This window comes from Ciona robusta, chromosome 3, assembly GCF_009617815.1.
Source record: "Ciona robusta chromosome 3, ASM961781v2".
Lineage (NCBI taxonomy): Eukaryota > Metazoa > Chordata > Ascidiacea > Phlebobranchia > Cionidae > Ciona > Ciona robusta.
Window position 1 is genome coordinate 96,891 of NC_143237.1, and position 27,898 is coordinate 124,788.

Here is a 27,898-nt window from a genome sequence, read left to right on the forward strand (position 1 = left end):
AAGGGTTAACTGTGGTACACACCGCCATACGCTGATGCTTGTAAGTCAGGAAGTGGCGTATCATTAAAGCATTCGAATCATTAGCGATATATATCCTGTTTCACTAAAACTACATCAGCGTATTTTCATCGAAACCGAAGTGCTTATGGTTGAAACGGACGCTTTAATTGGATTCGAATGCAAGAGATGTTTTTGTTTAACTAGCGATAACTTGCCCATATATTTACATGGTTTATTTATTTAGAAAATAGGCGACCAAACAACTCAATATTATCAATTTATTTATATTATGGAGGAATTCTGGGCAACACACGCTGTTGGCGCCACCGTCTGTGAGATGATGCTGGATTCAAATGAAAACGTCAGTGAACCTGAGGTAAAAGAAATCTTGCAAGTTTTGCCAAACTACGAAGATAAAGAAGTTTTAGAGCTTGGGGCTGGCATAGGGTGCGTTTATGGTTAGAACACCTGTGTTATAACGATTGCCGTTGCTCTGCCATGCGAGGATAAACAAGTTACATACGTTCATTCACAACTTTTACTGCAGGCGATTTACATCTCATTTGTGCGACAAAGCCAAGAATGTTGTCGCTGTCGATTTCATGCAGAAGTTTCTCGATCGAAACAGGGAGGATAATTGTCACAGGAACAACCTGCAGTTGAAATGTGACAATGTCATGAACCTTGAGTTCTCTGACCTCAGGTGAATTGCTTTGTGAAAGTTATACGTCAAACACCATTATACATATATCCCTTGTAACCGCAGCTTTGACCTGGTGTTTTCCAATTGGTTGTTCATGTATTTGTACGACGACGACGCTAAAACTCTTTTATCCCGTATTTTGAAATGGTTACGTCCGGGAGGGAAAATGTTTTTTAGGGAATCTTGTTTCACCAAAGTTGGTACGTTGTTACAGCAATGTGCGCGTAATATTTAATAAATTAATCTGCAGAACAAATGAACGCCATCCTTTCACTTAATTTAAAACACAGGAAACAAGAAATTGGAATACAATCCATCGGTTTACCGATCCACATCTGACTACAACGATATGATTACTTCAACAACGATCAAGGAGGGTTCATGCGGTTTCAATGTACTAACATACAAACCACTTCAAACCTACATTAAAGTAAATCAATTTAGTTTAAATATTAAGTTAAATAACGTTTTTAACATGTTTGAACACTCTTCCATGCCCTTCTGTGGGGTAGGGTTGTATGATTCTGTGGTGTCCCATCTCACCCCACCCCTTATATTTCTACATTCACAGTATAAAGGAAACGAACATCAGATGTATTGGGTCATGGAACGTGGGCCAAAACTAGAAGAGTAAAGAAAGTTGTAGTTTGTGGGGCAACGCATGTATTGCAGTTATAATAGTGTATTTGCTTCATAACTGTTGGAATTTAATTATAGACGATGTTAAAAGTAAACATATATTTCCACGGTATATATTGTGTTGTGTGTATTGCTAATGTAGAGTTTTCGGCGCAAAATAAAATATAACCGAAACAACATATATGAACCGATGTAGAGAGAAATATAACATAACGGCTTCTCAGTTTTTTAAGACAACGCTCAAGTAAGAAGCACTAGTGACGTTACTGGTTCAAATTAATTAATATTTAAAATGCAAGAGATGGAATTGTGTAACCAGAAACGATGAATTGGTTTATTCAGTTAAAAATTATTAAACAACTCGACTTTCTCAACTCAGCTGCTGTATTCTTATCCTATGATGAAGAATATGCGTTTAAAATCAACGAGGTCTAATCACATAGGCGTCGCAATTATATGATGGGAACACCAGTAGAAAGTATCAGAAACTGCCGTTAAAATTGCCAATTCTTATATTATATCATGGCTTAATTCCTGAATACATAATGTTCCATCTTATGTGGGTACCAAAGAATTGCGGGACGACCACGCAGCCGAGCGTTCGCAGAATCTGGTTACGCATGATTGACTTAGTAAATGAACAAGTGACGTATGTAGATCTGACGTCACTCTTCTATGACGTAACAAGATTTTTACTCTTCTATGACGTAAGATTTTTACATCTACGAGCAAGTAAACAGAAAATAAGTTGTGTTGATATTTTATTTTGCAACAACACGAAGTAATTATACACAAAACTAAACGTGATGACTTTTATTGAAGCAGCTTCTGAAAAGTAGAAACATGATTAAAATACCTTCATAGTTTATGTGGCTGGCGTTGGTGGAAAGCCACTACGGCACGACAAGCCCCCAGCCAATGGTAGTGGGTTTCTACTCTGGTGAGAAACCCTTGCGGGATGTTACTGTCCACGCAGGTTAAAGAAACCCCATAGACAAAAATAATACAGCGAATACAAATAACACACCGACAAAAATAATACTATACGAGTGCAGTGACATATATGTGCCAAACATGCAACAAACACAACAGCTCAATCATACAAAAAGGGGGACGCGGTCAAAAAGTAATTAACGCGAACATAATCAGTGAAACATCTACAAATAAAATATGGTTCAAATCCTGAAGGATAATCATCTGCAGTGTACACCATATTGAATGTCCGACCGCAAGGAGTCGAAGCCAACAACAGCTCCACATGTCCCAATCAAAAGGTAAGTCGCCATGTTGGTACCGCGATACTCTCGTCGTATCTTCACACAATATAACAACGTCCGGATGTTACGCACCACATCGACCGTTACGAAACTGCGTCAGGTTGTTACGAACCGCATTGACAGTGACCTAACCGTAGCATCATTGTGCCGGTAGATTTATAGCGTAGCATCACTGGCGGCGACGTCCACGCAACAACCTGACCGTTAAGTAACTCAATCAAAACTGGCGTAACCGCACCGAACGCAGGGTCAGGACAATGCTCTGACCCACCGTATCGACGTCGTAGCGTAATTGTGACGTGGCCATCGTCCCAATCACGCTACATGACGTTTAAATACAAAATTAGGGTTAAAATTATTAGGATTATATTTATGCGCATATTATACTGCGTGTTAATATTACTCGAGTATTTGTGTACCAACACAGCGTTCTCACCAAGCGATCAGGACAATACAGAATCGCTGAAGGGTTCGACCTTTGTAGACGAAGTACCCAATAGAGTGTACAACAACAAAATCTGATCCAGCAAGATGTTCGCCATAGTTTCAATGCATATATTTCATAGACATGCAAAATGCACTATAGTAGTGACTGACTAAAAATAGCTGGCAACATTAGGTCCAGCAGAATAAGAATACAGCAGCGCAGACAAGACACACATACAACACACAACTCATACTTATAATACCCAAACCTCAAACCGTGTATCCTTTATCGGCGTCTTCGTCTTTGTTCTTCATCTGCAAAGATAGATAGTGACGTCACAGGTATACGTAATAGTTAGGTCACAGGCAGCAACTTTACACAGTTTATTCCACGTTTCAATTTAATCTAAAGTTATCGTTTGTTACTAAATATAAACAATGATAATATACAATACCTTGCGCTTTTCTTCGGCAGCTTTATTCGCTGATTTTTCTGCAACAATATAATCGTTTTAAACTAGTACTTAAATATTGCCAGGTGGGGGAAGATGGGACATCGTTTCTTCCCATTTGTTTAAACAAAAACATTCGAGAATTGTAAAACCGTATCCTCACGACTTCCATAGACCGTTGTTAAAACACACGATTAGGATATTTGAGTATTATGTGATAATGGCGTCCCGTTTTTCTGGAACCTATTATATGATTACGTCATAAATACCTTCATTCTTTATTCGCGTCATGGTCCGCTTGTTCCTCTGTGACGTCACATACCAGGTTCTGCAAACTCCAGCGTTAAAATTCTATTTAAAATAAGTTTGTGACGAAACAATGAACTTACGAAGTGGGTTCTTCTTTTGCGTCATCACCACTTCGTGACGTCACACCATCGATGTTTCTAGAAAAGAGCTTATGTACGTAATAATGCCAATTGTGATTTATACTTTACCAATTTGTTGATCTTCATGCTTCGCGCTCATAGCGCAAATATAATTAGAATATACAAGTAATGTGCCTTGCGTCGACGCAGAACGCGCATGGGGCCCCATGAAACAAAATCGCGAAACGAATGCCTAAAACGGTGGCGTGTTCGGCCATGTCGCTATGACGTAATGAAACTTATGACGTAACACTTACGCAAGCGGTAAAAGAGTGAATTTTAGACGATTGTGACGGTTTGTGACGTAACATAACGCAGCGATTGTAAAACGAGATAATGTGTGTGACGACGCGAGTGACGTAATAAAGAACGGTCGCGATTCCTGAATCAGAGTGTGATAAAAAATAATAAATAAACGCAAGGCACAAAACTTCATATTACTGCATATATTGTAGTGAAATAATAGTATAGTAGTATTAACACTGTATAATATGTTATAATATAATACTAACATAATGAAACAATACTTAACTCGAGTTTTGCAAGAAAACTTGTTAAAACCTTCCAACTTGTAACCTGGTGTGGAACCAACTTCATCTAAACTGAAACGTGGTAGCTTTGTAGAAGAGGCGTTTTATGCGCGGAGCAATCAAGGCGTTATCAGCTGGTGCGAGGCGTCGATCACGTGAGCAATCTGACCAATCAGCTTCAAGGACTAAACAGCGGGCCGATTGTGACGTCAGTCAAAGTTCACAACGATTCGCGATTTATCTTATAAGTTTTACCTTATATATTTATCTTATATTTATTTTATAAAATGTAAAGAATTATTCTGAAAATCATGTTTATACTTATTTTGATTTGAATATGGGATTAAACAATAAATGGGTTTATTAAGAACTTAAATATGAATGAATGTCCCGTATTCTGCTGCTCGGAATATCAACCTTGAGTTGGTGATGTCATTCAAGATTGCTCATGCAACTGCGTTCATGTGGTGTCTTACATTCGTAGATGGGATGCAGCATGCGACGAAAGTTAACTGGGGTAAATTCCTTGTATTTAGAGTTTAAATAAGCTACCAATCGAAGTCCACAACAGTTGACGGGATAAAAATATTAAGCCAAATGTAGTACTTCATAAAGAGATAGCTCATCTTTCGCATTAAACTATAACTGCTGTAATTAGTCGTTTTCGCTTTTTAATAAATAAAGGCCATGTGACATCTTTGGGGTAAATATAATAAGAATCTTTGTTAAAAGGCTAAAGCATACAAACAAGTTTAAGAACCACTTGTTTACAATTTCCAAATATCACTCGTCAATTTCGCCCAAGCGTGACGACTAAATAAACTCCCATTAGGCCTTATATAAATTTAGATTTCTATGTTTTACCACCCCTACATTGTGTCATCAACTCTCAATCATCATTCTATATTTAAAACGTTTTTTTTTATTGAAGAACTATGGCAACAACGATAAGTGCACTTTATACACAATTGCACCGATCGCACAGTGATGACGTCATGGGGACGTCATTAATTCGTTAAAATCCGTTGAGGTGACGTGGCTGAAACAATTTAGCACCCAGGAAGACTTGGAAGTAAAAACTATGACGTATGTTTTACGTCATCACACCCGCAAAACCTCCTCAACCCATGCCACAATCTTCCCCTCCCATCCCGGGATGACGTCATCATCGTGAAACACCTGTGCGACAAATATATGATAGGTAGGTGTGAAGCTGGTTTGTGGGGTCGCTATAACACGTGTAATAATACGATGATGACGTAACATACCTCTTCCTTCACTGTACCAAGTTCTGGATCAAGAGCTTTGAAAATAAACCGATAATTTCCTTCCTTCTTTATCGCCGTCTTGAATTCGCCCAGCGTTATATCACCGACTCTATGTATGAACAAATGTATTGTTGTATGGACGCCTACTAATTATGATGTCACACTCACCGTTTCGATATTGACGTCATACACGGCGTCATGTCTCTATCCGTGAAGTAAAGAACGCGGGTCACGTGGTTCTCCATGGTTTTCCCTGGAAAGAAATAACAAGTTCGATATTTTGTTGACGGATGTAAAATCAAATGTTTGTGACAAACAAATAACAAAAAAGCAAACTTAAATGAATGTAACTTGCTTTATGGCTGGGCAAGGACAGCTGTTATTCTGTTTCATACACCTCGTGCCTGCATATTAGTTACCAAGAATGTTACTTTGTGGGTAATTACTTTTTATGTATAGCTGATAATTTGGACTACCATACGTCATATATGGTGTTTATTTAGTAAGTCCCACCCACCCAACTAATCAGTAATCAATTGTTTATGATTTATTTAACACCCACGATGGTATCAGCAACGAGCCTTGAACCAATTACCTCTGGGTTAGAGGCAGGCGCGCTAACCACTTTGCCACGACGCCGGACATAAAAAAGTCGACTTACTTCTGCGTGATGGATGATTCCGTAATAAAGGCGACCTTCGTGATATTCTTTCACCAGATCGTGATAATATTGGTGAACCCGGAGTATTGGGGGTGGGGGATCTCTCTAATAATGGGGACCCTTTCGATCTATTGAGAAAGGGGGAACCAGGGGATTTCCCATTTGGGGAACTAGAAAAAATGGGTTTGTTTACAAATTCCTAATTTTTTGTAAGTTTTAAACATATATTTCTATATTTTTTTCATATTAAACAATTGATTGGAAACTTACCCGATGAATGGTTTGTCATGGAACACACTGTCGTTGATTTGACCATTATACTGGGGAGGAAGAAATTTAATTAACAAATAATAACTTTACCATTTTTAATGGACTTTAATATTTCTACAAATACAATAGCAGGATCATTTATAACAATAAAGAGAAAGAACCGGCAACAAAACGACATTTGTTAACCCAACACCCTGTGAGTTTATGATTTAATTAAACACAAAATATGAGATCAATTGAAACGTGAGCACATTTAGTGTTTCTTTTACTAAAGTAAAATAAATCCTCATTAAGTTGGTGGACGAAGTTTATTCAACAAACATTAAACTTACTGATTCCTGACGTGCCAAGTGAATTTCCTTGTCCAACTTTCGTATTTCTCGTGAGTGGTTTATCTAAAACAATTATGCAAGGTTAAGATCCAACACACAAGTACGTACATGAGCCACCACCCAACTTACTTTGTTCTGAATCGCTTCGTTCTCCATTCGTTCCAAGGTTCGCTCGTGGTCGCGACATTTTGTTCGAAGTTCATCTTGGATACGTCGGGTTTCTGTGAGTTCCGCTATTAATTCAGCCTGTGACCATGGGGGGGGGGTTAGGGAGGGCTGGAGTTGTATGTCACCCCAACGTTTGAAACAAAGGTGAAATCATATGTTTTACAACCCCAGTTTTAAACTTAAAATAGCTTTAACCCTGCTGTTGGGTGTCTACCAACAAGCAGAGCCAAAGTATATTGCATTCACCACATTAATCAACAAGGTTCCCTATGTTTGACACCGAATAGCGACCCTACCTTCTCGGATTGTAGTTTATCCCTCGATAGGTTGCTTTGCAACAGTTGTTGTCGAATCGATAAAAGTTCTTCTTCTTGTTGGAGGAATCTTTGTTCAAGCGCCGACTTCTCCGATGTTAGTTTGCGATTTTCTTGTCGTGCGATGTGGTTTTCCTCCTGTAAGTTGGGTGGGTGGGACTTATTCGTGGTGAAACTGAAGTTATAACCTCGCCACTACGATACATTCACATCTAAGCAACTTTATGGGTAATTGTTGTTCTGGTAGCAAATGTTGAGTTTAGCAGGTATAGTGTTATGCGGTGAAAAATTATTTTAACCCATTAGTAACCACTGGGTTGTTGTTAAGTGTCTTGCCCAAGGACACATACGACGACAATGGTAGCAGCGACGAGCCTTGAACCCCTATCTCCTACACCAGACACACCAACCACTACCCCATATTCACAACAAGATAATCTTCCCAACCAACCTCCAAGTTTACTTTATCCACAATAGCTTGATCGAGTCGCGCTTGAATGATCACATTTTGCTCATCTGCGTCATGTCCCTCAAGTGGTTGGCCAGGTATTTCTTCGAGTAGCTGTTTAACGGAATATTGAGTAATATATCTAATATCTATTATACCTAACTTACTGAACAGTTATATCCAACCAGTAGTAAATACGCAGTTACACGTCATCAACATTTGGAGCTCTATTAAAACGCATGTGGCAGAAATACAATTCGCCAGTTCTGGTTAAAACAAAAATAAAACGCCGAACAATTTCCTTTCAGAGTTTTAACTGTATTGGTTTTCTAACTTTTTTTTTAGTTGAACCTCTACCTGCATAAACATATTATAATGCGTGTCACGTCGTCGTCATGCGATTATAAACAATTTACATTCGTTCGTTCGTTCATTGTTTCAAAAGGTTTAGGAACCAGCACATAACTAGAGAAACATTATGTTTCACCAAACTCACCACTTTCTGTAGACATTGAGTTATATCACGAATCGCGACAAGTTCTTTCTCTACATCGGCTTGCATGGCTGCAGAATCAACATTCGATGAACAACATGATCAACATATATTCAAGTATTTTGTTGTAAAATATACTTTATACAAAATAAGTACAACCATATAATATGTTATAAAGCAACCTTCTTGAGATTGTTTTGTTTGTGATCTTAAAAACAAATAATGGCCAGAAAAGTTCTTTCACCTTATAATACACATGCCGTATACAAATAGATATCATTATATAAAATGTAATAAATAAACTGATATAACATTCTATGTACCCAAGTGCAACCATATAAAATATTATGAATAAAACATTAAGAAGATCAGAATAAACTTACACGATTCCATGCCATGTTTCCCGATAGATTCTTTCACCCTGCTATCCCTCCATCTATCAATATAATAATCATACCATAATTATATATTACATGCTGTTAATGTAATTGGAAAAAACTAACGATTTCCAAATCTACCTCAAGTCAAGTGAGTGTAATCTGTGTCTGGTATTTGGTGGCTAACAATAGTTTTGTACACTGATTATATTCATCAAGCTGTAAAATGGGTGTTTTATGCGAAAATAGAGTAAAAACCTATTTTAATAAACACCTAAATAACATAAATATATAAAGCTACCAAACTCTTCCAAAACAAAAACAAAGGGTGGTCTACAACCCCCACAACCCCCCTAGTTACGCCACCTTTGTTTGATCCTCAATGAAGCTCCATTATGTTGGCGAGGCGATTCAACTTTTCTTCCACCAATACTGGCTGGTTTAAAATGGGCAGCAAGCGCTAATATAAGTTGCATGATGGTTTTAACATTACCGCTCGTTATCTCTGTGGAAAACATGGATTATTTATATTTTCGAATACGATAGCGAAGATCAAATTAATTAAAACAATGAAGAGAAGGGAAATAATTGTAATAAACAGATTAAAGAAAATTCATTGCTTTTTTTTATTCTAGCTTACAAAAATACAATTAATAACAAGTTAGCTCTTCTGGCTGTCCAAGTCAATAGAATCTAAACCTCTGGTATAACTATTTAAACAGCCAGATGTTCGAAGACCTACCGTCAACTGAAACATGATGTAGTTTAATCCCAGCATTTCTCATAAACTGCAAAACTTTTAAAACATTTTCTCGCTTTTCGTTCTCGCATGTTGGTTTAATCCCCCCCAATGCATGGCCGGCTACATTAAGAATGAACGTGGTTCAAATAACAACGTGGATTGCATTAATACAACAGTAATTGCTTAACAATACAATGTAATACTTAAACAGAGTAATCTTTACCACAATATTTAAAATAACATTGTATACTGCTAGTTTTATGATTTCATGATGTAATTTATTTATCCTCATGCGGTAACTTTGTAAGTAATTGTTGAAGCAATTTACAAACAGCAGTAAGGAAGCAGACAAAATCACTCACAAACTATTTCCACAACCGCAACCAAAGCCACCCCATCTTTCAAATCTTCACCAAGGTTAACAATCTTTTGACCTCTCTTCTTCAACTGGCTGTTAACCCAAGCTGTGTATGCTTGTACTTGTTCCTGAGTGATGTATTTTACTTTCACACTCATTGCTAACCATTAGTTATAATCAACAATCTATGCAACACAGCAAATAGTTTTAATATACAAACTATAAAAAGATAAATATGTTATTTTTAATATACAACATAATAATAATTAAGAGACAAAAATATTTTATAATTTAAATATATTTTTAATATTTAAACTAAGACAGCTTAATTTGAACGACACATTTATTAAATATTTAGACACCAATATTTATTATAATTTGCAGGTTATACCAATTGCAAACAATATTAGCATAAACTTAATTTCCGCAACACACAAACTAACAAAGACATTACTGACCTGTATTTCCATTGACCACTTTATAAAACGGGGGTGGAATCTCGAATTTGAACTTTAGAAGGCTGGTTAACAATAAACGCAGATAAAGCTAACACCGAGTCCCTACTGTCTAATTAAAGCGCGAGTTTATTATCAACGAACTCGCACCTCCAGATCGAATGTAAATAACACGTATGTTGCCAACAACGCCAACAAGCTGATGGTCAATTCGGCAAAAACAACCATTTTCTCCCAAACAACACCCGTATTTTCCAAATAGTCGCAAGTTGAGATTTCTAAGAAACTTGTGACATGAATCATTGCAACTAGGGGACGCAACCTATTGCGACTTTGCCTGCAGGTCACAGCTAACTGTCAACACATTTATGTGATTGCCTTCTTGGTAATTACGCACGTCCAAGCTTACTACATAACACCACCACCGCTTCTTCCCGCAGTGAAACTTGCCCACCACGTATATTTGCTTAGCGTCAACAATGGAAAGTACAATAATAGATTTTTCACTTCATGAAATGCTACGATTGTTGGTTAATCATTAACTTTATGTTATTCTGATTCTTAACGAATTTAACAACAGTTTCAATGGCGGATACTCCTGAAAAGTTCATTTATACTGCGTGTGGCATAAACACGTGTAATCCTACAATATCCATCAACCTCGGCGTGCCATGCATCTACCTCTGGTGTTTGTACATATATGTTATAACATTCATAAACCAGCAATCGTAGTTCCCATACTCAACACATCGTCTCCTGCCCTACTTTGCCGAACTTTTGTACGTTGTTTTGCTGTAAATGAAGGTGGTAACAAGTGAGTGTTTAAAACTGGTGGCCATCTTATTCTATATGAGTGAGGTCCTTGTTTAAGGGCCTGGAATAAAGGCCCGAAACTAACAACCTCTATTTACTATTGATACACCATCTTTGGTCACTGGAAAGCGGAGGATTGGGTAATATGAGAATAACAATGTTGTAATTAAGCAGTGCTAATAAATCTGGAGTGGAATATTTAGCAATAGACAGCAGAATACATCTAACACCAGAGCTGTTTTAAGGTGGAAACTTGGCTGCTGAAACATATACAATATGTTTAACAAACCAACCTTCTTTAGGTGGCTTCCCCGCCCTACTCCTACCACCCGCATTCTTCTTCTTCGGTTTCTTGGTCCCCGTTATCAATGGATGCTCCTCGCCACCAGGGGTGCCATTGAGCTTGATGTTTTGGACCTACAGTGGGGAGGTTTAAAGTTGGGACAACTTAATAACATAAAGGTAAACACTGATTATTGATGTATATGATCAGCAATGCAAATAAAGTTAAACATGGGGAAGTTAGCAAGATATTTATCAATTCTACCTTTTGTTTCTTTGTTGATGGTTCATTGGAAGTGGTGGGCTGAAATACAATGGATATTGAGCAATATCAAGATAATATATTATTTCTAAAATCCCTTAAGCCCCAAACCCAGCCATGCTAACCAGTGTGCTACCGAACGAAAACATTCATACCAAAACACATGGCCAACTACGCATGCTGGGGAAACATGGAAGTATATATTAAGCACCTTGTTGGTCGGATCGGGAGGGGGCAGGAGGACGTTTTCCTCCGGTTCGTCGATCTCGGGGGAAATTGGGAGAAACTCGAGGCATTCGGGGTCTTGTTCGTCCTCGTCACTGTGATGTAACATGGGTGTGTGAAGTGGGTGTAATAATATGAAACATAACATTTGAATAAATTTAAAAAAATAAAAAACAAACTAAATAAAATCATACAAAACTCAAACTGCTGCAAACCCACCAACCTGCTGCAGAAAGCTCGTATGGGATCGACCGTAGTAACATCAACCTCCACTTGATCTTCCTCAGTCATCTTAACCTCCTCATCCTCGCTCCGATCTTCATCTTCCTCGTCAAACTCCGTCTCTTTCTCCTCGTATTCAACGTTCTCATCGAGCTCGCTGAAGTCCGGGGCGAACGCACTCCAGTTTTCCTGGGTGGGTGATGGAAAGAATATATTCCATAAATTGTCGTTGTAATACAGGTGTTATGTTTCATATATCACTCATTAATATTCAAACTTCGTTAGAGATGAAACTTCTAATAGAAGTGACCGAAGTTATAATTAAAACATAGGCAGAGGTTTATATTTATCCAAGCTCATTTTATCTATTTGCCCCAATACAGAGCAAGCAATATTCCAACAAGATGGTTAGAAGTTTGAATAATGAAGTTTAGTTTGTAAGATACAAAAACACAAGATAAACCAAAACATTGCAAATGATAACTAAACTCACCACTTGGTTTTGTGCCCACACCGAAACCACGCCACTGGATATTGAACAAAGTATTGGACGGATAGGGTGCCACTGTTGGGTAAATATATTAGTTGGGTGGTATGCATTATTACTTCAAGTAATAATCGCTCAAGCGAGAAGCATTGGTGATGTCATTGGTGCAAATACAAATATGTTTTAACATTGTCACCAAAGATTTAACTAAAACAAGTTACATCCGCTGTAACTCATAAATGGTTACAAAGTGTTTAAAATATAATAAATTAAAATAAAAAATAAAGTAAAAATAAAAAGTATAAACGACTTTGATAATGTATGGCACCTCACCACAACATCCAGCAGTTGCTCTCCCCTCACCCCCTGCAATATCTTCACCAAGTTTCCAACACTTTTCTCCCAGACATAGAGTTGGTGTTGTTTAGCCGAGCCCGCACATATGAACTCACCATCTCCAGAGAAACAACATTTCTTCCAAGGAGTCCTGGGGAAAAAAACATTAGATTGAAATATTGGGCAGATGATGATTTGCATCAGAAAGCTGTATGTCTAAGACAAAGCAGAATCTTCTTTATAGGGAAATGATAATAGTTTAAAAATAAGTTTTTAGTTTAATTTAATAAATTTCATTAAAACTGTATTTGGTTGACCAAGTCAAGTCACATGGTGATTGTGACACATATGTACAACATACAACAGAAACATGCTGGTACCAACTAAGTCATAATGAATATAATACATAGTAGAACAAAACATTATATGGATTTGTCATTCATGTGGCGGATATGGCACACATGGGACCACACAGGTGTATGCGATGAAGATGAATATATTGACCCAGTGTTTATTAGACAACCTGCAGTGACAGGAGACTTTCTTAATGAAATAAAGAACGAGAAATCATTGGTTGATTGCATAGGAATGCCCATGGGGGGATCAATACATGGAGTTTAGTAAACCAAGTGTTCAGTTGGACACGAGGTGTAATAATGTTAACAGGGGGGATCCTGGTTCGTAGAAAACTATCTACAGTTGATCAAAAGGAGAAGAAAAAAGAAGACCAGCGGTGGGTGACGATTGAAAGATTAAATTAAAGTTTATAAAAATTTAAGTTTAAGATTTTTATTTATATTAAAACGATTATATAAAGTGTAAAATAAACTTAAAAAACAATCTGATTATTTTTTCATTAGCTACCTAGCTGGGTATATACATGGTTTATACATATTATTCGTTGCATATTTGAGTTTAGGAATTTTAATATCTATTTTTAATTATGAACACAAGAAAATAAATAGCGTAGTCTTCTGCTATCAAGCACTAAAATCAAATCATCCATGGTATATTTTAACAGTCCAAGTTTTTAATTTAATATTTTTCTATTAAATTCAAACATACATCGAGTATGTGTTGTATATATGTTGCTGCCACCAGCTGTTTTACAAATAATAGTGATCGAAAAATTTAAAGATAATTTAATTTTAAATGAATAAGGTAAGTTACAAAATTCGATTCTAACTTCGCGTATTTGGGTTTTTGTTTGAAGGTTTTTAACATCAGGTGAAGTTAAATGGTTACTTTCATTCAATCATACATTGTGTGTTGGGGCAATAGGTTAAAGGCCTGAATCCTATGTCATCTAATTAGGATCTCACCCAAACTAAATGGAATAATCATTAATCACATTCAAAACTAGAACATGGGGAGTATACGATCTTCACGTACGTGGTCGCATCAACCCCCGATCATGGGAGGCACTTGGTGTTATTGGGAGTTTAGTTGTGATCGGTATCGGGTTTAATACGGCAGCTACAGACCCGGGGTTGAAAGGAGCGATATTGATGGGGGTTGGATTGTTTTTGTTGATTATATCGGTGGCTGCACTTCTACAGCAAAGGTGGGTGGTTAACAGTAAAGAAGTCATATTATTGTTGTTTAAAACCAATCTTACGTGCTCCTCAGGATAGTTTTTTATCGAGCATGTAACGTTTTATACGCCGCCATTTTCTAAGCAAAAACTTTCGAACCCCCATTTTTAAATTTCTGGATACTCCCCTGACATAAATATTTATTTGTGTTTAATTTTCAGGGATAAGAATTCAGTTGTAATTATCATGAAGGATTTATACACCATGTACATAGAAGCGAACACTGATCGTTTTGGTACGTTGAGGTTCATGTAGCGGTTTAATATGGCGGGGAAACAACAGTCGTTATACCACGGGTGTTCTGTCTCATATACACCTCATGCCCGTTTACAAGTTACCACGTATGTAACTTTGTGGGTGATTGTTTTTCTGACCACTGGGTTGGAGCAATTGCCGGTAAGTATCTTGGCCAAGGGCGCCGACAATGGTAGCAGTGACGCCCTAAACCATCCTCTAGGGGGCATGATTAAACAACATTACAATAAACAAAAAGGCGAGCACAAGTCTCTACCAATGTCCCCAAATAATGAATAAACTAAACATTCCCTGCAGAAGCGGATGAGGAAGACGGACGGATTCATCGCAATCACCCCGACTTTCAACCACCAACCTGTTCACTAAGTCCTGCAACTTTTGAATGGGCTCAGGTTCACCGTTCTTGCCACACATAAACACCTCCTTACCGTCGTATACACGGATGATTCGGTCAGCTGTGTTGACTAAGAAACATCTGTAAAGGAGGGGGTTTATTTATGGTGATGTGAACCTTGTAACAATATACATCATGTTGCCATGCATTACATGGGGGTTCCCCCACACTCAAACAATAGCCGTAACGCTAGGTGTCTGGGGTGACGTGTAACACCAATTTCAGTGTTTTTAAATCCCAAACCAATTTCAAATCTGTTTTTAAACCCCAAACTGTATATTGCATTCACCACATTAATCAATGAGGTTCCCTATGTTTGACAACTATGAGTGTAACTGTATTTCAACAATGTCACCCCAGATTTTACCCTGCTGTTAGGTGTCTACAAACAAGCAGAGCCAAAGTATATTGCATTCACCACATTAATCAATGAGGTTCCCTATGTTTGACAACTATGAGTGTAACTGTATTTTAACAATGTCACCTCAGCTTTCACCCACAGCCCCCTAACCCCGCTACTTACGTTCCTTTTCTTGCAAACTCGATTTGTTTGATTGCGACATTAGTGGTCCCAGTTGTCACACGAAACGACGCAACAACTTTTAAAGACTTTGTTTTGATCACGGCAACTCGACCTTTAGCATTGCCAGTAAATATATAATCCCCCCGCCTATCGAAGGTGGCCACAATGTTGCTGTCCAACTACAAAAGTAAAATAAACAAGAAAATTTGGTTTATAAAGATCAGGCTGTCCTGTATGCATAATCTAACATCTATATGCAAGGTTTAAATTTTATTTCTATATTGACTTATTAGGAATGTTATAATAAGAACTTATATTTTCTCTTTGATTTGCAAAAAAGATACAACAACAAAACCGTCCATTTATAATGGGGAAGTATTAGACAAAGTTTAATCTATTAGGACTATTTAATGTCCCTACCTCGTCCAGTGTTGGCAGGGTCACATGCTCACTGTCAACCCTCAGCAACACAGGTGCGGGACGAAGCGGACACACGAGCGCCACCGTGCCCCCACGTGGTGCGAACTGCACCTTCATTATAGGGGTCGGGAAGCGATACGTATGCAGACATTCCCCCGATAACACGTCCCATATACACACAAGGTTGTCCGTTGCTGCCGAGATTAATCGACGGCCATTTCTTGACCAACTATAAACATAAATGAACAACCAGTTGGTACGACTACATACATGTAAGGTTAGGAAGTTTAATTCATGCACATTTTTTGAATGGGACAACCATAATTAAAAGCTGTTTTTTTTTAGATTTGCCGTTTATTTTATTCTTATTTCGAACCAGGTCATTCTTCACAATTGAAGAGATTATATGCACTTTATATTTTGCATTCAATCCAGTGTGTAATATAATCCCACCTTAACGAACACACAGGATGTGCGTGCGCGTTGTAAACTTTAGCGATTCCTCTCGTCAGGAAATCCCAAACCACGATTCTCCCGTCATTGCAACCGACAGCAAGTAACGTGCCGTGTCGATTAAAAGTGCATGTGACGGCCATCGACCCGGTGTCAAGCGTGCCATCCGCTTCTTCTGGATAGTTTTGCCCAAACGATTCTGTGTAAGATCCGTTGATAGTATCAGTATGTGATTTAAGAATTTTTATTTCCTGTCTTCGTTTTTACTATTTTTTTAGGTTTCACTATCGTAATCAAAGGAAGAAATATAAGTTATCGTACAAAACATCTCTTACAAAATATATCACATACAAACACAATACCCAAATAACCAAAGTATGTGCATTTCAAACATATGTTAGAAGATTAATTGAACAAATAGACAATTAACCGTCATTATTTTATAAATGCTATTTTTGTCAAAAATATACGAATACGTTTGTTACCTGCCCTACACCTCACTAAACAAAATATAAGAACATACCTAGTAGTTCGAGATTCATTGTTGCCCAGTCAGCTGTATTCGCACAACAAGTGCAGCAATATTAAGTTTAATTTAACAAGCAATGTTTTGGTTTCTGTGAAAAACAAAATATTCCCACACGATACCAAAGTGTGTTTTAACAATAGTAAAGATACTTCGATATGGACCCAAACTAAAAATCAGCAAAATTCAAAGTATACAATATTTCAGTACACATAAGTACTTAAACATAAAAACCGTCAATGTTGTAACATAATATTTAGCCCTTTCGGGTAGTAACCAGAGGATACTGGGTTCGAAGCTAGGTGCTACAGCATTTGTCATTTGTTAAATAAAACCTTTTCTATGAGCATTTGAATATTTTGTGTTAAGTTGAATACACGTTATTTTTTTACAAGTTATTTTTTTACACGTTATTTTTTTAAGAAAAAATACAAGTTAATTTTTTAATAACTTCGAGCCCCAACTTTGTTAGTTAGCTAGAGAGGGGCAACACCATACGACAGAATTTATTGCGTAATTATGCCGCTAGACGACGCCACTGCACCATAAGTAATCACTGTACCAATACGTGATTGAATATTCGCAACTTATTTATTCTTACATGGAGAGCAAGGATATTTGCCTGCTACACAACATTAATATCCAACATAAGATACCAACACAGACAAGGTGTATAATAAGTTGGGGTAAGACGGCTGTTCATGTTTAAAAAAATGTTTACAGATTTATAAAACCGTATCCTCATGACTCTGAAATATAGTTATTATTTCTTAAAACACGATAAGTAAATACGGGACATTTAAATGCGATACCCATCTTACCCCACAGTATATTACCACGTGACAAACTACGACACAAAAATACCTCCCGTGTCTAAATTTAGCTTCTATACGCCCCCGGGAATAATATTAACCGGTTCAACATTGTCGAAAAATAGCTTGAAAGTTTTTCCATAAGGTTAAAGCGCTACGAAATATTTACCCGACAGCAACCAAATCTAACGAATTGTATTCAATAAGAGATATATAGTTTTATGGGGTAAACACCCAAAAGCAATATCTCCCAGTCGTGATTCACAATTACCTGCTACCGTTCAGAGTCGCGAGGATACGATTGGGTATTTCGCTAAATAATATTTGTTTACAACCAAATGGGGCGATATGGGTGAGAACCATCTTACCCCAACCTAAAATATAAGAACAAAGATGGGATAAAAAAACATCTTTAAACTCGTTTGACTTGATTTTGTTTGTTGCATAACTTGTAGCGCTTGTTATTTGGTTATGGTAATCGTCCAACTTCATGAGCATTTAGACCACATTCACGGATCACAAGTGTTTCGTTAATTGTATTTCACTCCACGCTTCTATAACATTATGACACTAACCACCAACAAACAAATACGACTAATTTTCAATAAAGATGATAGAACCATGAATAACTATATAAGAACCAAACAATATTTTGCGTGGCATTGTCGTTCTATACCCACTTTAAAAATAAACAAAATAATAAACGTTTAAATGACAGCACCTGTGAGAACAGATGGGATAAACGACTAAATCCAGACAGTCAGTAAAAACGACTATAGTACAATTTCCTATTCAATTAAAAGAATAAATTAATAGTAGGCAAAGTGAAGGTAGGAGCATGACGTCATATTTACACTACATTGTTGACACTAAGTCACTACTTTTCACCGTTAAGAAGCTTAATTCTGCAAATGTGCGAACAGTAGCGACCATAAACATGGACACGAGGTCTCCTTTATGACGTTAGAGATAAAATAGGTTGTTGATGACGTCAAGGTTTAGGTGATGACGTCATATGTTTCGCAAGTTTTTGTTACTTGGTAAATTGGTCCTCCTGGAAAACGACGCAGAAAAATGTCTGGAGGAAAACGGTGGCGGAGTCTGCAAAGGAGGGAATGTGTTATGAATGATAGTAACTTATTTATCCTCGCATGGCGGGGCAACGACAGTCGTAATAACACGGGTGTTCTGTTTCATACACCTCGTGCCCGCTTACAAGTTACCACGTATGTAACTTTATGGGAGATTAGCTTTCTGTATGGCTGATCACTTGAACAACCTATTAGTGACCACGAGGACACACAAGATTACAACACTGGTGTTATCGCATCAGCCATACAGACGCAGCAATGGGAACTCATTTAACATTGAAATTGCAGGAGCAATATACGATAAGTTTCGTGGAAACGACGTTGTTGATTGTTCTATATTTGTTCGTGAGTGTGCGGGAAACATGACCTGGTGTTGAACCGAACGTTAACCGCGTAAATACCATCAAGTTGTTAGGAACTCCATGTTGTTTGAAACTTTTACTCAAGTAGTTTCGTGTTTTAACTCCATTATTTTGACTGTTTTAATTATTTTAATCTTTGCCTTTGTATTCGAAGAGAATTGTGCAATTGTACAAACATGTACTTTGCGTGTAAGTTGGAAAAGGGCTTGGGGGTTTTTTTTATATTATTGCATGGTCAGCTCTAATTGGTTGCGAAACACAAGTCATCCCATGGTAGCTGACATCGCAACATTATTATCACACGTTGTTTCATGCACGATGTAACGTTATTGTCGTGGTGGTTGTTTCGTGCAACGAGTGATGCGTGAGTTATACGAACCCAATATATCGTAACTGCAGGGGTGGTTTTGTGAGTTAAACAGAATTAGGTCACCAGCGGGTGTTTGGGAACTAAACGGCGCGTTTCAACGACTGTCGTTTTGCTGCTAAATCCTTTCTTCTCGTTGTTTTAATTAATTTGATCTTCGCGATCGCATTCGAAGAGATAAAACTTTTGTTATGAATTAACCGAACCGTGACGAGCGTTCTTGAATTAAACTTATGTGATGTAGTCGTGTGAAATCTCCTGGTTATGATGGAGGGTGTTGAACAATCAACTGCTGTGGTTTCACAGCAAGGCTTCCCTTGTTTACCACGGTGTGTTTGATTGACAGTTAATTCAAGATTACACGATAATGGTCGGTAGCTACCAGCTGTAGCGACCACAATGTTTTCGACCAATTGAATATAAGTATGGTCACAACTGCAAGCCCTTTAACGAATTTTAGCTTCGTCGATCGAAGAAACAAGTATTATTGTTATTATTGTTGGCAATATGCTAGCTGTAGCGACCACGCTTGTTTGATCAATTAAATACAGCACAATGGAGGAAAAAACTATTATGATAAACAGAAACACCCAGGTTACATTAGTTGCCGTGTCGCAGCAAAGCATACGCGTGTGTGGGTAAACTATGAACAACTATAAATATACGAGGCAGCTTGGAACAGAGGCCCAGTGGTAAGCACGTGACATGAACTTGGCTCTAGGTCGTGCTTATACTGTACCGTGCTGTCCCATTATGCCCCCTCCTGGAAAACGACTTGTAACATGGTCTGAATAGCGATCGTTCCTCTTACTATATTTGGTGGGAGGAAAAAATATTCGGGCCATTAGTTGATGTAAATGTACATAGGGGGATAACTACAACACATGGTGGAACACATCCACCCAACATTATCCTCCACATGTATCTGTATACAAGTCAGTCACATTATCAATGGTTTGTGCGACAACTGGAAGTCAACCATGGTTGGGAGGAAATTATTTGAACATTATGTTTATACCAAGTTAAGTGACAGGCAGGCATCCAGTATAGTAAACGCGACTAAGCTAAGCATTCGTTTCCTCTTCAATACATCCTGTACCCACGCAAGCTGGGAACTTTTTACATCCGGTGTTTTATAACAGAAACCAGGCACTTGTTAGTAACACCCTGTATATGATGTTGGAACATCGGGAGCAAACAAATACTACAAGAACTGTCCAGGTGTAATACAACAGCCACCTACATCAAACGTTCACACCAACATTATGAACACCATTACACCAATTATTATGCTTATAATAACTACATCCGTTGTACAAAGCGATTAATAGCATAGTAGGTGGTGATTATATACGATCTAATATGTTGGGAGCCATAATAGCCAGTTAGGTCGATACCTTTATCCAGTACCTGTTGTGTTAATTTCTAATGTTACAAAACACCACGAGTAAAAAAGTAACCGGATACACAATCGTTGAAACACTTTGGAACTTTTGAATGAAAAGGTTGAACACGATGTACTCACCCATCCCGTTGTCCATCCATTGTGGTTGTTTGTCCTGGTACCGAACACCGATGAGGTACACGGGTATACCAGTAAGCACGATGCAAGCACCGATGAGGCATTCCTTGGGTGCGGCGTAAACTGCCATGATGACGAGGAAAGCAGCAGCGAAGAAGAATGTGATGGGGAGGGCTATGTGCATCTGGTGGAACAATAATGTAGAAGTTTCAGAAAACAGCATGGCTTGATGGCTTCTATAAACTTTTCACTTCTATATGGGTGAGGTCCTTGTCAAGTACCCAGGGGTTTAGGACATATTTTGCCAATCACCCCAACACCAAACGAACTTAAAAACATAGCAAACATGAGGTGCATGACACAGGACACCCATGTTCTAACAAAGCAAGCTACATTCATTCATACCAAACCAATCACTCACCTTAACCGGCCTCTCGAGCTCCGGGTATTTATATCTCCAATGCAACAAACCAAGGATGGCCATCCCAACGCACAACCAGTTGAAGAAACTGAAGTAAGTGATCAAACTCCAGATGTCACCGGATACGAGGTATAAGAGGGAGAGGACGCACTGGAATGTGGGGGGAGGGGTTAAAACTGGGGTGCTGAATACATATTGTCACCAATCAAAGTTGGGGTTACAAATAACCTAGCAACACCATGTCAGCTGTGTTGGTGAGAACCAGGTGTAGTGAATAACATGTGGAGGGAAGTAATGCACTTCATCTAATGCTGTGTTTATTAGTTTGAGCGGAAGTGCTAAGTAGATCTCACTATTATCGAAGCATATCAACAATATTGGAGCAATTAAAGGTAATAAACACTGGTTTTATACGATGTATGTATGAGTGTCATGGAGTGTATAAACTTAATCACCACGCATGTAAATACACATATTGTGCAAAGTAATAACTTAATAAACTACTTTTTATGAATAATATTCAATATTCCTGTTAATTGCCACAAGTACAAGGGTAATTTTACTCACATTAAATATAATTGCAGGGACAGGAGTGAAGTTCTTGGTATGAATCATGGCCAATATATTTGGTAGTTGGCCTTCCCTGGCTCCAACAAAGAACAACCTGTGTACGGGTAAACAATGTATTTAATGTTGGGTGTTTTAAAAGATTGCAACTGAACTATATTTCGAATCTAGTCCTGATCTAATGCTCATGAAGTTGAACGATTCTCGTAACGAAACAACATTCACAATCAAGTGCTATGAAATATGTAACAAACAAAATCAAGTCTAACTAATTGTTTAATATAAAAGATATATTTTGCTTAAATGACATCATAATTCCGTTATTCAAATAAAATCAAAATATATTTGAAAAATCAAACTAACAGAAAACAATTTATGGGACTTGATTTTTGTCTTATTGACGAGTCAGCAAAGAGAGTTCATTGTGTTTACAAAACTTTACATGAATGAAAGTTTTATGATTTTGTCAACAATAGAAACAACTTGTGAGCATGAACAATTGCTTTAACAAAGAACCTAAACATACATAGTTGGGGGGGAATGCATTAAAGTTTCAAGAGTTTATTATTCATGAATATACAATAGAGGTTGGTGGGTGGTACCGGCAAATAATGGACAAATATGTTTAATTGTTATCGTTAATATTGCAATGATAGATGTTTTACAATATTCACTGCTAAGAAAGATAAGAATTAACACACACAATATTTATCTACTAAGGTATAATGATGTAAAGATACTGTTTGAATAAGAGACTGAGGAAGCCATTTTATGCCAAATACAACCTATATTAAACTATTCGTTTAATATCGCTGGACTTTATTTTTGTTTCTATTCATATTTTGTATTATTAGTTTAAGTTTACAATTACCTCGACGATGTGAATATGGATCCGTTGACGGAACCGAAACACGATAATGAGACGAACACCGGAATAATCCATGACATAACGCCAAGCACCTTGTCGCCGAAAAGCTTTGTAAACAAAAGTAATATTGTTAAATATGTGAGACAAACATTAGATGCTAATCGCTAATTGTAATATTATGGAGGAAAGTAGGTTTCAGGGCAACATGACTTTCAAGTTAGGTCATTTACACTGAAGTCAACTACAAAAATAAAGTAACAGTAACATTCATAACAATTCAGCATTGCATTAGATTGTTATTTCCTACTGCGGCAGAAAAGTTGCCGTCGAGCACATAATAATTGCTGTGGTTAAGTTTCCATGGTAATTAAGTTGCTACGGTGCTGCACAAGTTGGTGTTGATGGTGGATTAAATATTGCAGAGTCAGATGTTTGACGTGAATAATTATTAATTATTAACCAATAGATTAAGAGGTTGATTCTCTGATGTTGGAGCGGCAACAATGATTAAAACACGAGTTACTACGTGCAACTTTGTCGGTAAATATTGTTCTATGAGAGTGAAGCAAACAGATCTTAAAATAAATCAAGTATTTTGCAACGTTTGCAACAACCGGATGTAATAACAACCCAATCCACAACCAAGCGATAATTAAATGATAAGTGGAAACTTTATAAACACAGGGAAGACAGGGATAGTTAGACACACAATCCTGTTAAACAAATCTTAAACAAATCTAACTTATTGGTTGTAATGTTTACTGATTAATGCAGTGCAGAAAATCAAGGTAATGCCACCCCAGCCCCAACATTAACCCATGAAGACACCCTTATACTTACAACAGCCACAGCGTTGGAGATTCCAAACTCGGTTGGCGACAACACGGTGAAGTAAGCAACGTTCGCCATCACGTAAATAAACGATACAAGGGGAAGCGAGATCATAATCGCACGTGGAAGGTTCCTGTGGATTATATAGATTAGAGTGATTAGTTGGGATTTTTGTTTGTTTCGTATTTCTTGCATCTTAAACTCGCATCTTCTATATTTTATTTTACAATTGAACATTTAAACCTGATTTATATTAATTATTATACTTGTTGTAGCGAACCACACAAGTTTAAACAACAACGACCTACTTGTACGGGTCCTTCATTTCCTCCGTTACAAAATTCAAGTAGTTCCTGTGGAAACAGTTTAGATGATTGACATGTTGATACGATTGACATGTTGATACGATTGACATGTTGATACGATTGACATGTTGATATGATTGACATGTTGATACGATTGACATGTTGATATGATTGACATGTTGATATGATTGACATGTTGATATGATTGACATGTTGATACGATTGACATGTTGATATGATTGACATGTTGATACGATTGACATGTTGATACGATTGCCATGTTGATATGATTGACATGTTGATATGATTGACATGTTGATACGATTGACATGTTGATACGATTGACATGTTGATATGATTGACATGTTGATATGATTGACATGTTGATATGATTGACATGTTGGTATGATTGACATGTTGGTATGATTGACATGTTGATACGATTGACATGTTGATATTATTGACATGTTGGTATGATTGACATGTTGATATGATTGACATGTTGTTATGATTGACATGTTGATATGATTGACATGTTGATATGATTGACATGTTGATATGATTGACATGTTGGTATGATTGACATGTTGGTATGATTGACATGTTGGTATGATTGACATGTTTACACAAACAAACAAAATCTAGTTTATGAACTGTAACTGCAGCAACATCGAGGGCAAAGTTGTGATTTTTTAAATTGTTCCATTTCGAAACCGAGATTTGGTTGGTGTGTTATTACAGTGGTCGCATACAATGGTTTAAACACAGACACAGAATATACGAGTACCACTTCCAACTGTTTGAATGACACAACACGAGATCTGGATTGGTTTGTGGTTTACACAACTGCTTGGTTGGCTGCAGCTTGAAACATATACTTTATATGTTTGTGGATAATATGTAACTTTACTAAAAAGTAAATTATGTGTAAAGTTTTAACATTGCATTGAACATGGCATGTGCTTACTATGCATAGATTAAACACAGGAAGTTTAAACAATGCAATGAACATCCTGTTCCTGTTTATATAGTGACCATTCAAATGAGTAGAATGATCATAGGCGCCAAACCTGGGGTGGCAGGGTTTTTCTACACTGCATTAATCAGTAAACATTACAACTAATAAGTTAGATTTTTCCCACAGGATTGTGTGTCTAACTATCCCTGCCTCCCCTGTGTTTATATAAGATCTCCATTTATGAGATAACATTGTGAATAACCCACCATCCCCCATAAGCATACAAGCTGTTGTAGAACGCCAGAACAATTTTTCCGATATCGGTCGTAGTTCCTTTAAACGCAGCTTGGGGTTCCAGATATTTCGTGTTTCCTTGAATAAAGAATCAAAGTAAGAGCTTGGATTGTATCTGGCTACTTGATGTGCAGGGATTAGAAACAAAACGACAGTTGTTAAAAAAACACTATGGGTAAAAACTACTTGAAGAAAATTGTCAAATAAAAGCAAGGCTGTTAAACCTAACATTAACCTATATTGGGTTGCAAGCTTGTTTAATTAAAACAGATTATGAATTAAAGATGTAATTAAGATTAAATAAAGAGACAACCTAATGAAACAGGTTTGGTTAAACATTGCAACCATGTATTTTGTGAGGGTTGAGTAAATACATAATACACATGTCATGTTCAAACATCTGGTACCAACTATTTACTACAGATGTATAAGCATTAAATATTTAGTTTCTAAAACGGTAAACCTGCTACTTTAACCCTTTGTATGGAATAATAAATTGTTTTTGTTTAAATAAAACAATACTTTGTGAAACTTGATGAGAATGAATCCAACACCCAGCAAGCTTATCCAATGGGAAAGAAGGATTTATTACAGACCACACCCTCGACACACCCCTTGGCTGGTATTCAAGTGGTAAACACGGACAAGAGATTTAGGGTCATGGAACGGACAAGACAAAAGATGGCTTGAATTTATAACAACTAACCTTGGAAGATTTGAACAATACCGATAATGATAATGATTGCCAAAGCAAGAAGTTTTGCTGCGGTGAAAACATCTTGTACTCTCGTAGCCCATCGTACGCTTAAACAATTCACCAACGATAAGATGACTGGGGAATATTGGGCGTTTAAGGTCAAGTACAAATAATCATAGTTGTATATAAGATATAAATAAAACACCATATAAATATAATTACGGTCACATGTCTATGAATGGTATGATGAACTATTGCATCATGCATAACATTGTGAACTTGACAATGGAGTCAAACAGACCCACATTAAACGAAATATATATTTATGACGTAATAAAATTTAGGCGTATTATTTACAAAGCAAATATACAGAACATTTAAGAGTTTGTATAGAATTAAAACATCACATGTTGAATGATTAGGCAACCGTTTAACTTTGTTTCAGTTGAATCTACTGTTCAACATCTTTTTACCAATAAAAAAAAGAGATGTTTTATTCAAGTGAATGAATACGGTCAAACAACATTCTCCAGATTAGAATTTCACATTAATGATATTCTGTAACAATTCATTGGGTGAACTTTTGTTTAAACTACTTAACTTTTTAAAGCAAACTCAAAAAAACAAACCATTTAAGTCATATTTGGTTCTGTAACAACAAACCTAAACAAACTTACTCAAGCAAATTGCTGCGAAAAGTCTGATTGATGATTCCGGCATCAACTCTGAGCAGTTTGGGAAGAAAGGTTGAACCAGGTAGAAGGAGAATGTGAGAGCGATGGCCGCTTGTGAGGTTGGACGGATGATTAGGAGGGCGATCCACAAACGTAGGAAAGCTGGGAGGGGACCGTAGAACTCACGAATGTAAGCGTAATCACCCCCAGATTTTACGATCGTTGTGCCGAGCTCAGCATAACATAACGCACCAATTGTGGAGAAGAATCCGCCAATTGTCCAAACTATTAAACTGAGTCCAACAGATTGTACTTCACGATAAACCCCAACGGGTGATATAAAAATACCCGACCCGATAATTGTTCCTACTATGAGCGCACACGCGTTTATGAGGGTGATTCTTTGTTTGAGAATGATCTTACTGCCACCCACCCCCTCACTTGACCCCGACGTCGACGAGGCATCCCCGTTCCCAACCTCTTTGCCCTCCAATGAACGTTTACTCATATTCAATTTATTTTGGAAAATTAATTTAGATTTCTAACTTTTTAACAATGTGTGATCGGCCACAGGCCAAAGAAGCTGGAACAAATAAGAATGTAAACATAATATTTATGATTGGTAGAATATTTTTACAGACTGTTGTTTAATTAATCTGATCTTTGCTGTTGTATTCGAAGATTATGAATTTAAATTTATTGTGTTTACCTACATTAACATGAGCTGTAAAAACACAAACAATTTCAACCTACAATCCAAAAAAAACTGACTATATAAATATAAGGCACCTATAGCCAGACACGTGTTTACTATGGGAAAGCGTGCTATGCTAAAAGTTGCGTAACTTATGATCACGTAAAATAACACAAGTTTAATTTATCCGTTCGAATCCAACAGCGAAGATAAATTAATTAAAAAAACGAAAAGAATAAAATTGTTAAAAATACGACAGTCGTTAAAAGGTATCGTATATTCGTATAATTCAAAAATGTAG

At 37.2% G+C, this 27,898-nt stretch overlaps 5 protein-coding genes across 8 annotated transcripts; 2 read left to right on the plus strand and 3 right to left on the minus strand.

The window, feature by feature from the left end:
* Positions 1-20: 20 nt before the first annotated feature.
* LOC149737328 (uncharacterized) lies at positions 21-1,517 on the plus strand. 2 transcript variants are annotated; one of them, XM_089873931.1, is made up of 5 exons: positions 21-447; positions 548-703; positions 767-903; positions 994-1,133; positions 1,275-1,517. In XM_089873931.1, the coding sequence occupies exons 1-5, from the start codon at positions 290-292 to the stop codon at positions 1,335-1,337; spliced, it is 654 nt and encodes a 217-aa protein (XP_089730057.1). In that variant the 5' UTR covers positions 21-289; the 3' UTR covers positions 1,338-1,517. The 2 variants fall into 2 exon arrangements, with proteins under 2 accessions (XP_089730057.1, XP_089730058.1); XM_089873932.1 differs by having other exon boundaries at positions 27-376.
* A 569-nt stretch (positions 1,518-2,086) lies between these two features.
* On the minus strand, positions 2,087-10,611 carry LOC149737329 (dixin-like). 2 transcript variants are annotated; one of them, XM_089873922.1, is made up of 18 exons: positions 10,345-10,611; positions 9,891-10,014; positions 9,529-9,648; positions 9,153-9,291; positions 8,793-8,845; positions 8,413-8,480; positions 7,920-8,030; positions 7,451-7,606; positions 7,116-7,232; positions 6,987-7,049; positions 6,655-6,704; positions 6,385-6,554; positions 5,892-5,976; positions 5,724-5,832; positions 3,887-5,634; positions 3,767-3,825; positions 3,501-3,538; positions 2,087-3,360 (listed from the first exon to the last, which is right to left on the minus strand). In XM_089873922.1, exons 1-15 carry the CDS (start codon positions 10,354-10,356, stop codon positions 5,557-5,559), a joined length of 1,455 nt encoding a protein of 484 aa, XP_089730048.1. In that variant the 5' UTR covers positions 10,357-10,611; the 3' UTR covers positions 2,087-3,360; positions 3,501-3,538; positions 3,767-3,825; positions 3,887-5,556. The 2 variants fall into 2 exon arrangements, with proteins under 2 accessions (XP_089730048.1, XP_089730047.1); XM_089873921.1 differs by lacking the exon at positions 10,345-10,611 and having other exon boundaries at positions 9,891-10,122.
* A 158-nt stretch (positions 10,612-10,769) lies between these two features.
* On the minus strand, positions 10,770-17,292 carry LOC149737330 (retinoblastoma-binding protein 5-like). Its single transcript, XM_089873917.1, has 12 exons — positions 17,132-17,292; positions 16,609-16,807; positions 16,156-16,384; positions 15,736-15,914; positions 15,174-15,293; positions 12,966-13,119; positions 12,639-12,710; positions 12,147-12,334; positions 11,910-12,018; positions 11,702-11,740; positions 11,448-11,571; positions 10,770-11,133 (listed from the first exon to the last, which is right to left on the minus strand). Exons 1-12 carry the CDS (start codon positions 17,148-17,150, stop codon positions 11,054-11,056), a joined length of 1,512 nt encoding a protein of 503 aa, XP_089730043.1. The 5' UTR covers positions 17,151-17,292; the 3' UTR covers positions 10,770-11,053.
* Positions 13,507-15,185, plus strand: LOC149737331 (uncharacterized). The gene is made up of 3 exons (XM_089873940.1): positions 13,507-13,701; positions 14,332-14,532; positions 14,725-15,185. The coding sequence occupies exons 1-3, from the start codon at positions 13,625-13,627 to the stop codon at positions 14,816-14,818; spliced, it is 372 nt and encodes a 123-aa protein (XP_089730066.1). The 5' UTR covers positions 13,507-13,624; the 3' UTR covers positions 14,819-15,185.
* A 1,170-nt stretch (positions 17,293-18,462) lies between the features above and the next one.
* On the minus strand, positions 18,463-27,504 carry LOC149737332 (large neutral amino acids transporter small subunit 1-like). Of its 2 annotated transcripts, XM_089873920.1 has the most exons (11): positions 26,907-27,504; positions 26,239-26,364; positions 25,505-25,610; positions 24,284-24,328; positions 23,985-24,108; positions 23,148-23,251; positions 22,277-22,373; positions 21,710-21,859; positions 21,292-21,472; positions 20,506-20,576; positions 18,463-19,047 (listed from the first exon to the last, which is right to left on the minus strand). In XM_089873920.1, the coding sequence occupies exons 1-10, from the start codon at positions 27,409-27,411 to the stop codon at positions 20,518-20,520; spliced, it is 1,497 nt and encodes a 498-aa protein (XP_089730046.1). In that variant the 5' UTR covers positions 27,412-27,504; the 3' UTR covers positions 18,463-19,047; positions 20,506-20,517. The 2 variants fall into 2 exon arrangements, with proteins under 2 accessions (XP_089730046.1, XP_089730044.1); XM_089873918.1 differs by lacking the exon at positions 20,506-20,576.
* Between the last annotated feature and the right edge of the window lie 394 nt (positions 27,505-27,898).

Excerpts from the sequence above, each read along its gene's own strand:
- LOC149737328 (XM_089873931.1), top strand. The coding sequence starts at position 290 with ATGGAGGAATTCTGGGCAACACACGCTGTTGGCGCCACCGTCTGTGAG. Across the intron at positions 704-766 it reads CTTGAGTTCTCTGACCTCAG|CTTTGACCTGGTGTTTTCCA; the intron begins GTGAATTGCTTT and ends TTGTAACCGCAG. Across the intron at positions 1,134-1,274 it reads CACTTCAAACCTACATTAAA|TATAAAGGAAACGAACATCA; the intron begins GTAAATCAATTT and ends CTACATTCACAG.
- LOC149737329 (XM_089873921.1), bottom strand. The coding sequence starts at position 10,044 with ATGAGTGTGAAAGTAAAATACATCACTCAGGAACAAGTACAAGCATAC. Across the intron at positions 8,481-8,792 it reads GAAACATGGCATGGAATCGT|CCATGCAAGCCGATGTAGAG; the intron begins GTAAGTTTATTC and ends TTGATTCTGCAG. Across the intron at positions 5,977-6,384 it reads GAATCATCCATCACGCAGAA|GGAAAACCATGGAGAACCAC; the intron begins GTAAGTCGACTT and ends ATTTCTTTCCAG.
- LOC149737331 (XM_089873940.1), top strand. The coding sequence starts at position 13,625 with ATGTTAACAGGGGGGATCCTGGTTCGTAGAAAACTATCTACAGTTGAT. Across the intron at positions 13,702-14,331 it reads AAGAAAAAAGAAGACCAGCG|AACATGGGGAGTATACGATC; the intron begins GTGGGTGACGAT and ends ATTCAAAACTAG. Across the intron at positions 14,533-14,724 it reads GCTGCACTTCTACAGCAAAG|GGATAAGAATTCAGTTGTAA; the intron begins GTGGGTGGTTAA and ends TTTAATTTTCAG.
- LOC149737330 (XM_089873917.1), bottom strand. Across the intron at positions 15,294-15,735 it reads GAGTTTGCAAGAAAAGGAAC|ATGTTTCTTAGTCAACACAG; the intron begins GTAAGTAGCGGG and ends CCTCCTTTACAG. Across the intron at positions 11,572-11,701 it reads CATCAACAAAGAAACAAAAG|GTCCAAAACATCAAGCTCAA; the intron begins GTAGAATTGATA and ends TCCCCACTGTAG.
- LOC149737332 (XM_089873918.1), bottom strand. The coding sequence starts at position 27,411 with ATGAGTAAACGTTCATTGGAGGGCAAAGAGGTTGGGAACGGGGATGCC. Across the intron at positions 26,365-26,906 it reads TTTCGCAGCAATTTGCTTGA|TCATCTTATCGTTGGTGAAT; the intron begins GTAAGTTTGTTT and ends AATATTCCCCAG. Across the intron at positions 24,109-24,283 it reads GAAATGAAGGACCCGTACAA|GAACCTTCCACGTGCGATTA; the intron begins GTAGGTCGTTGT and ends TATAATCCACAG.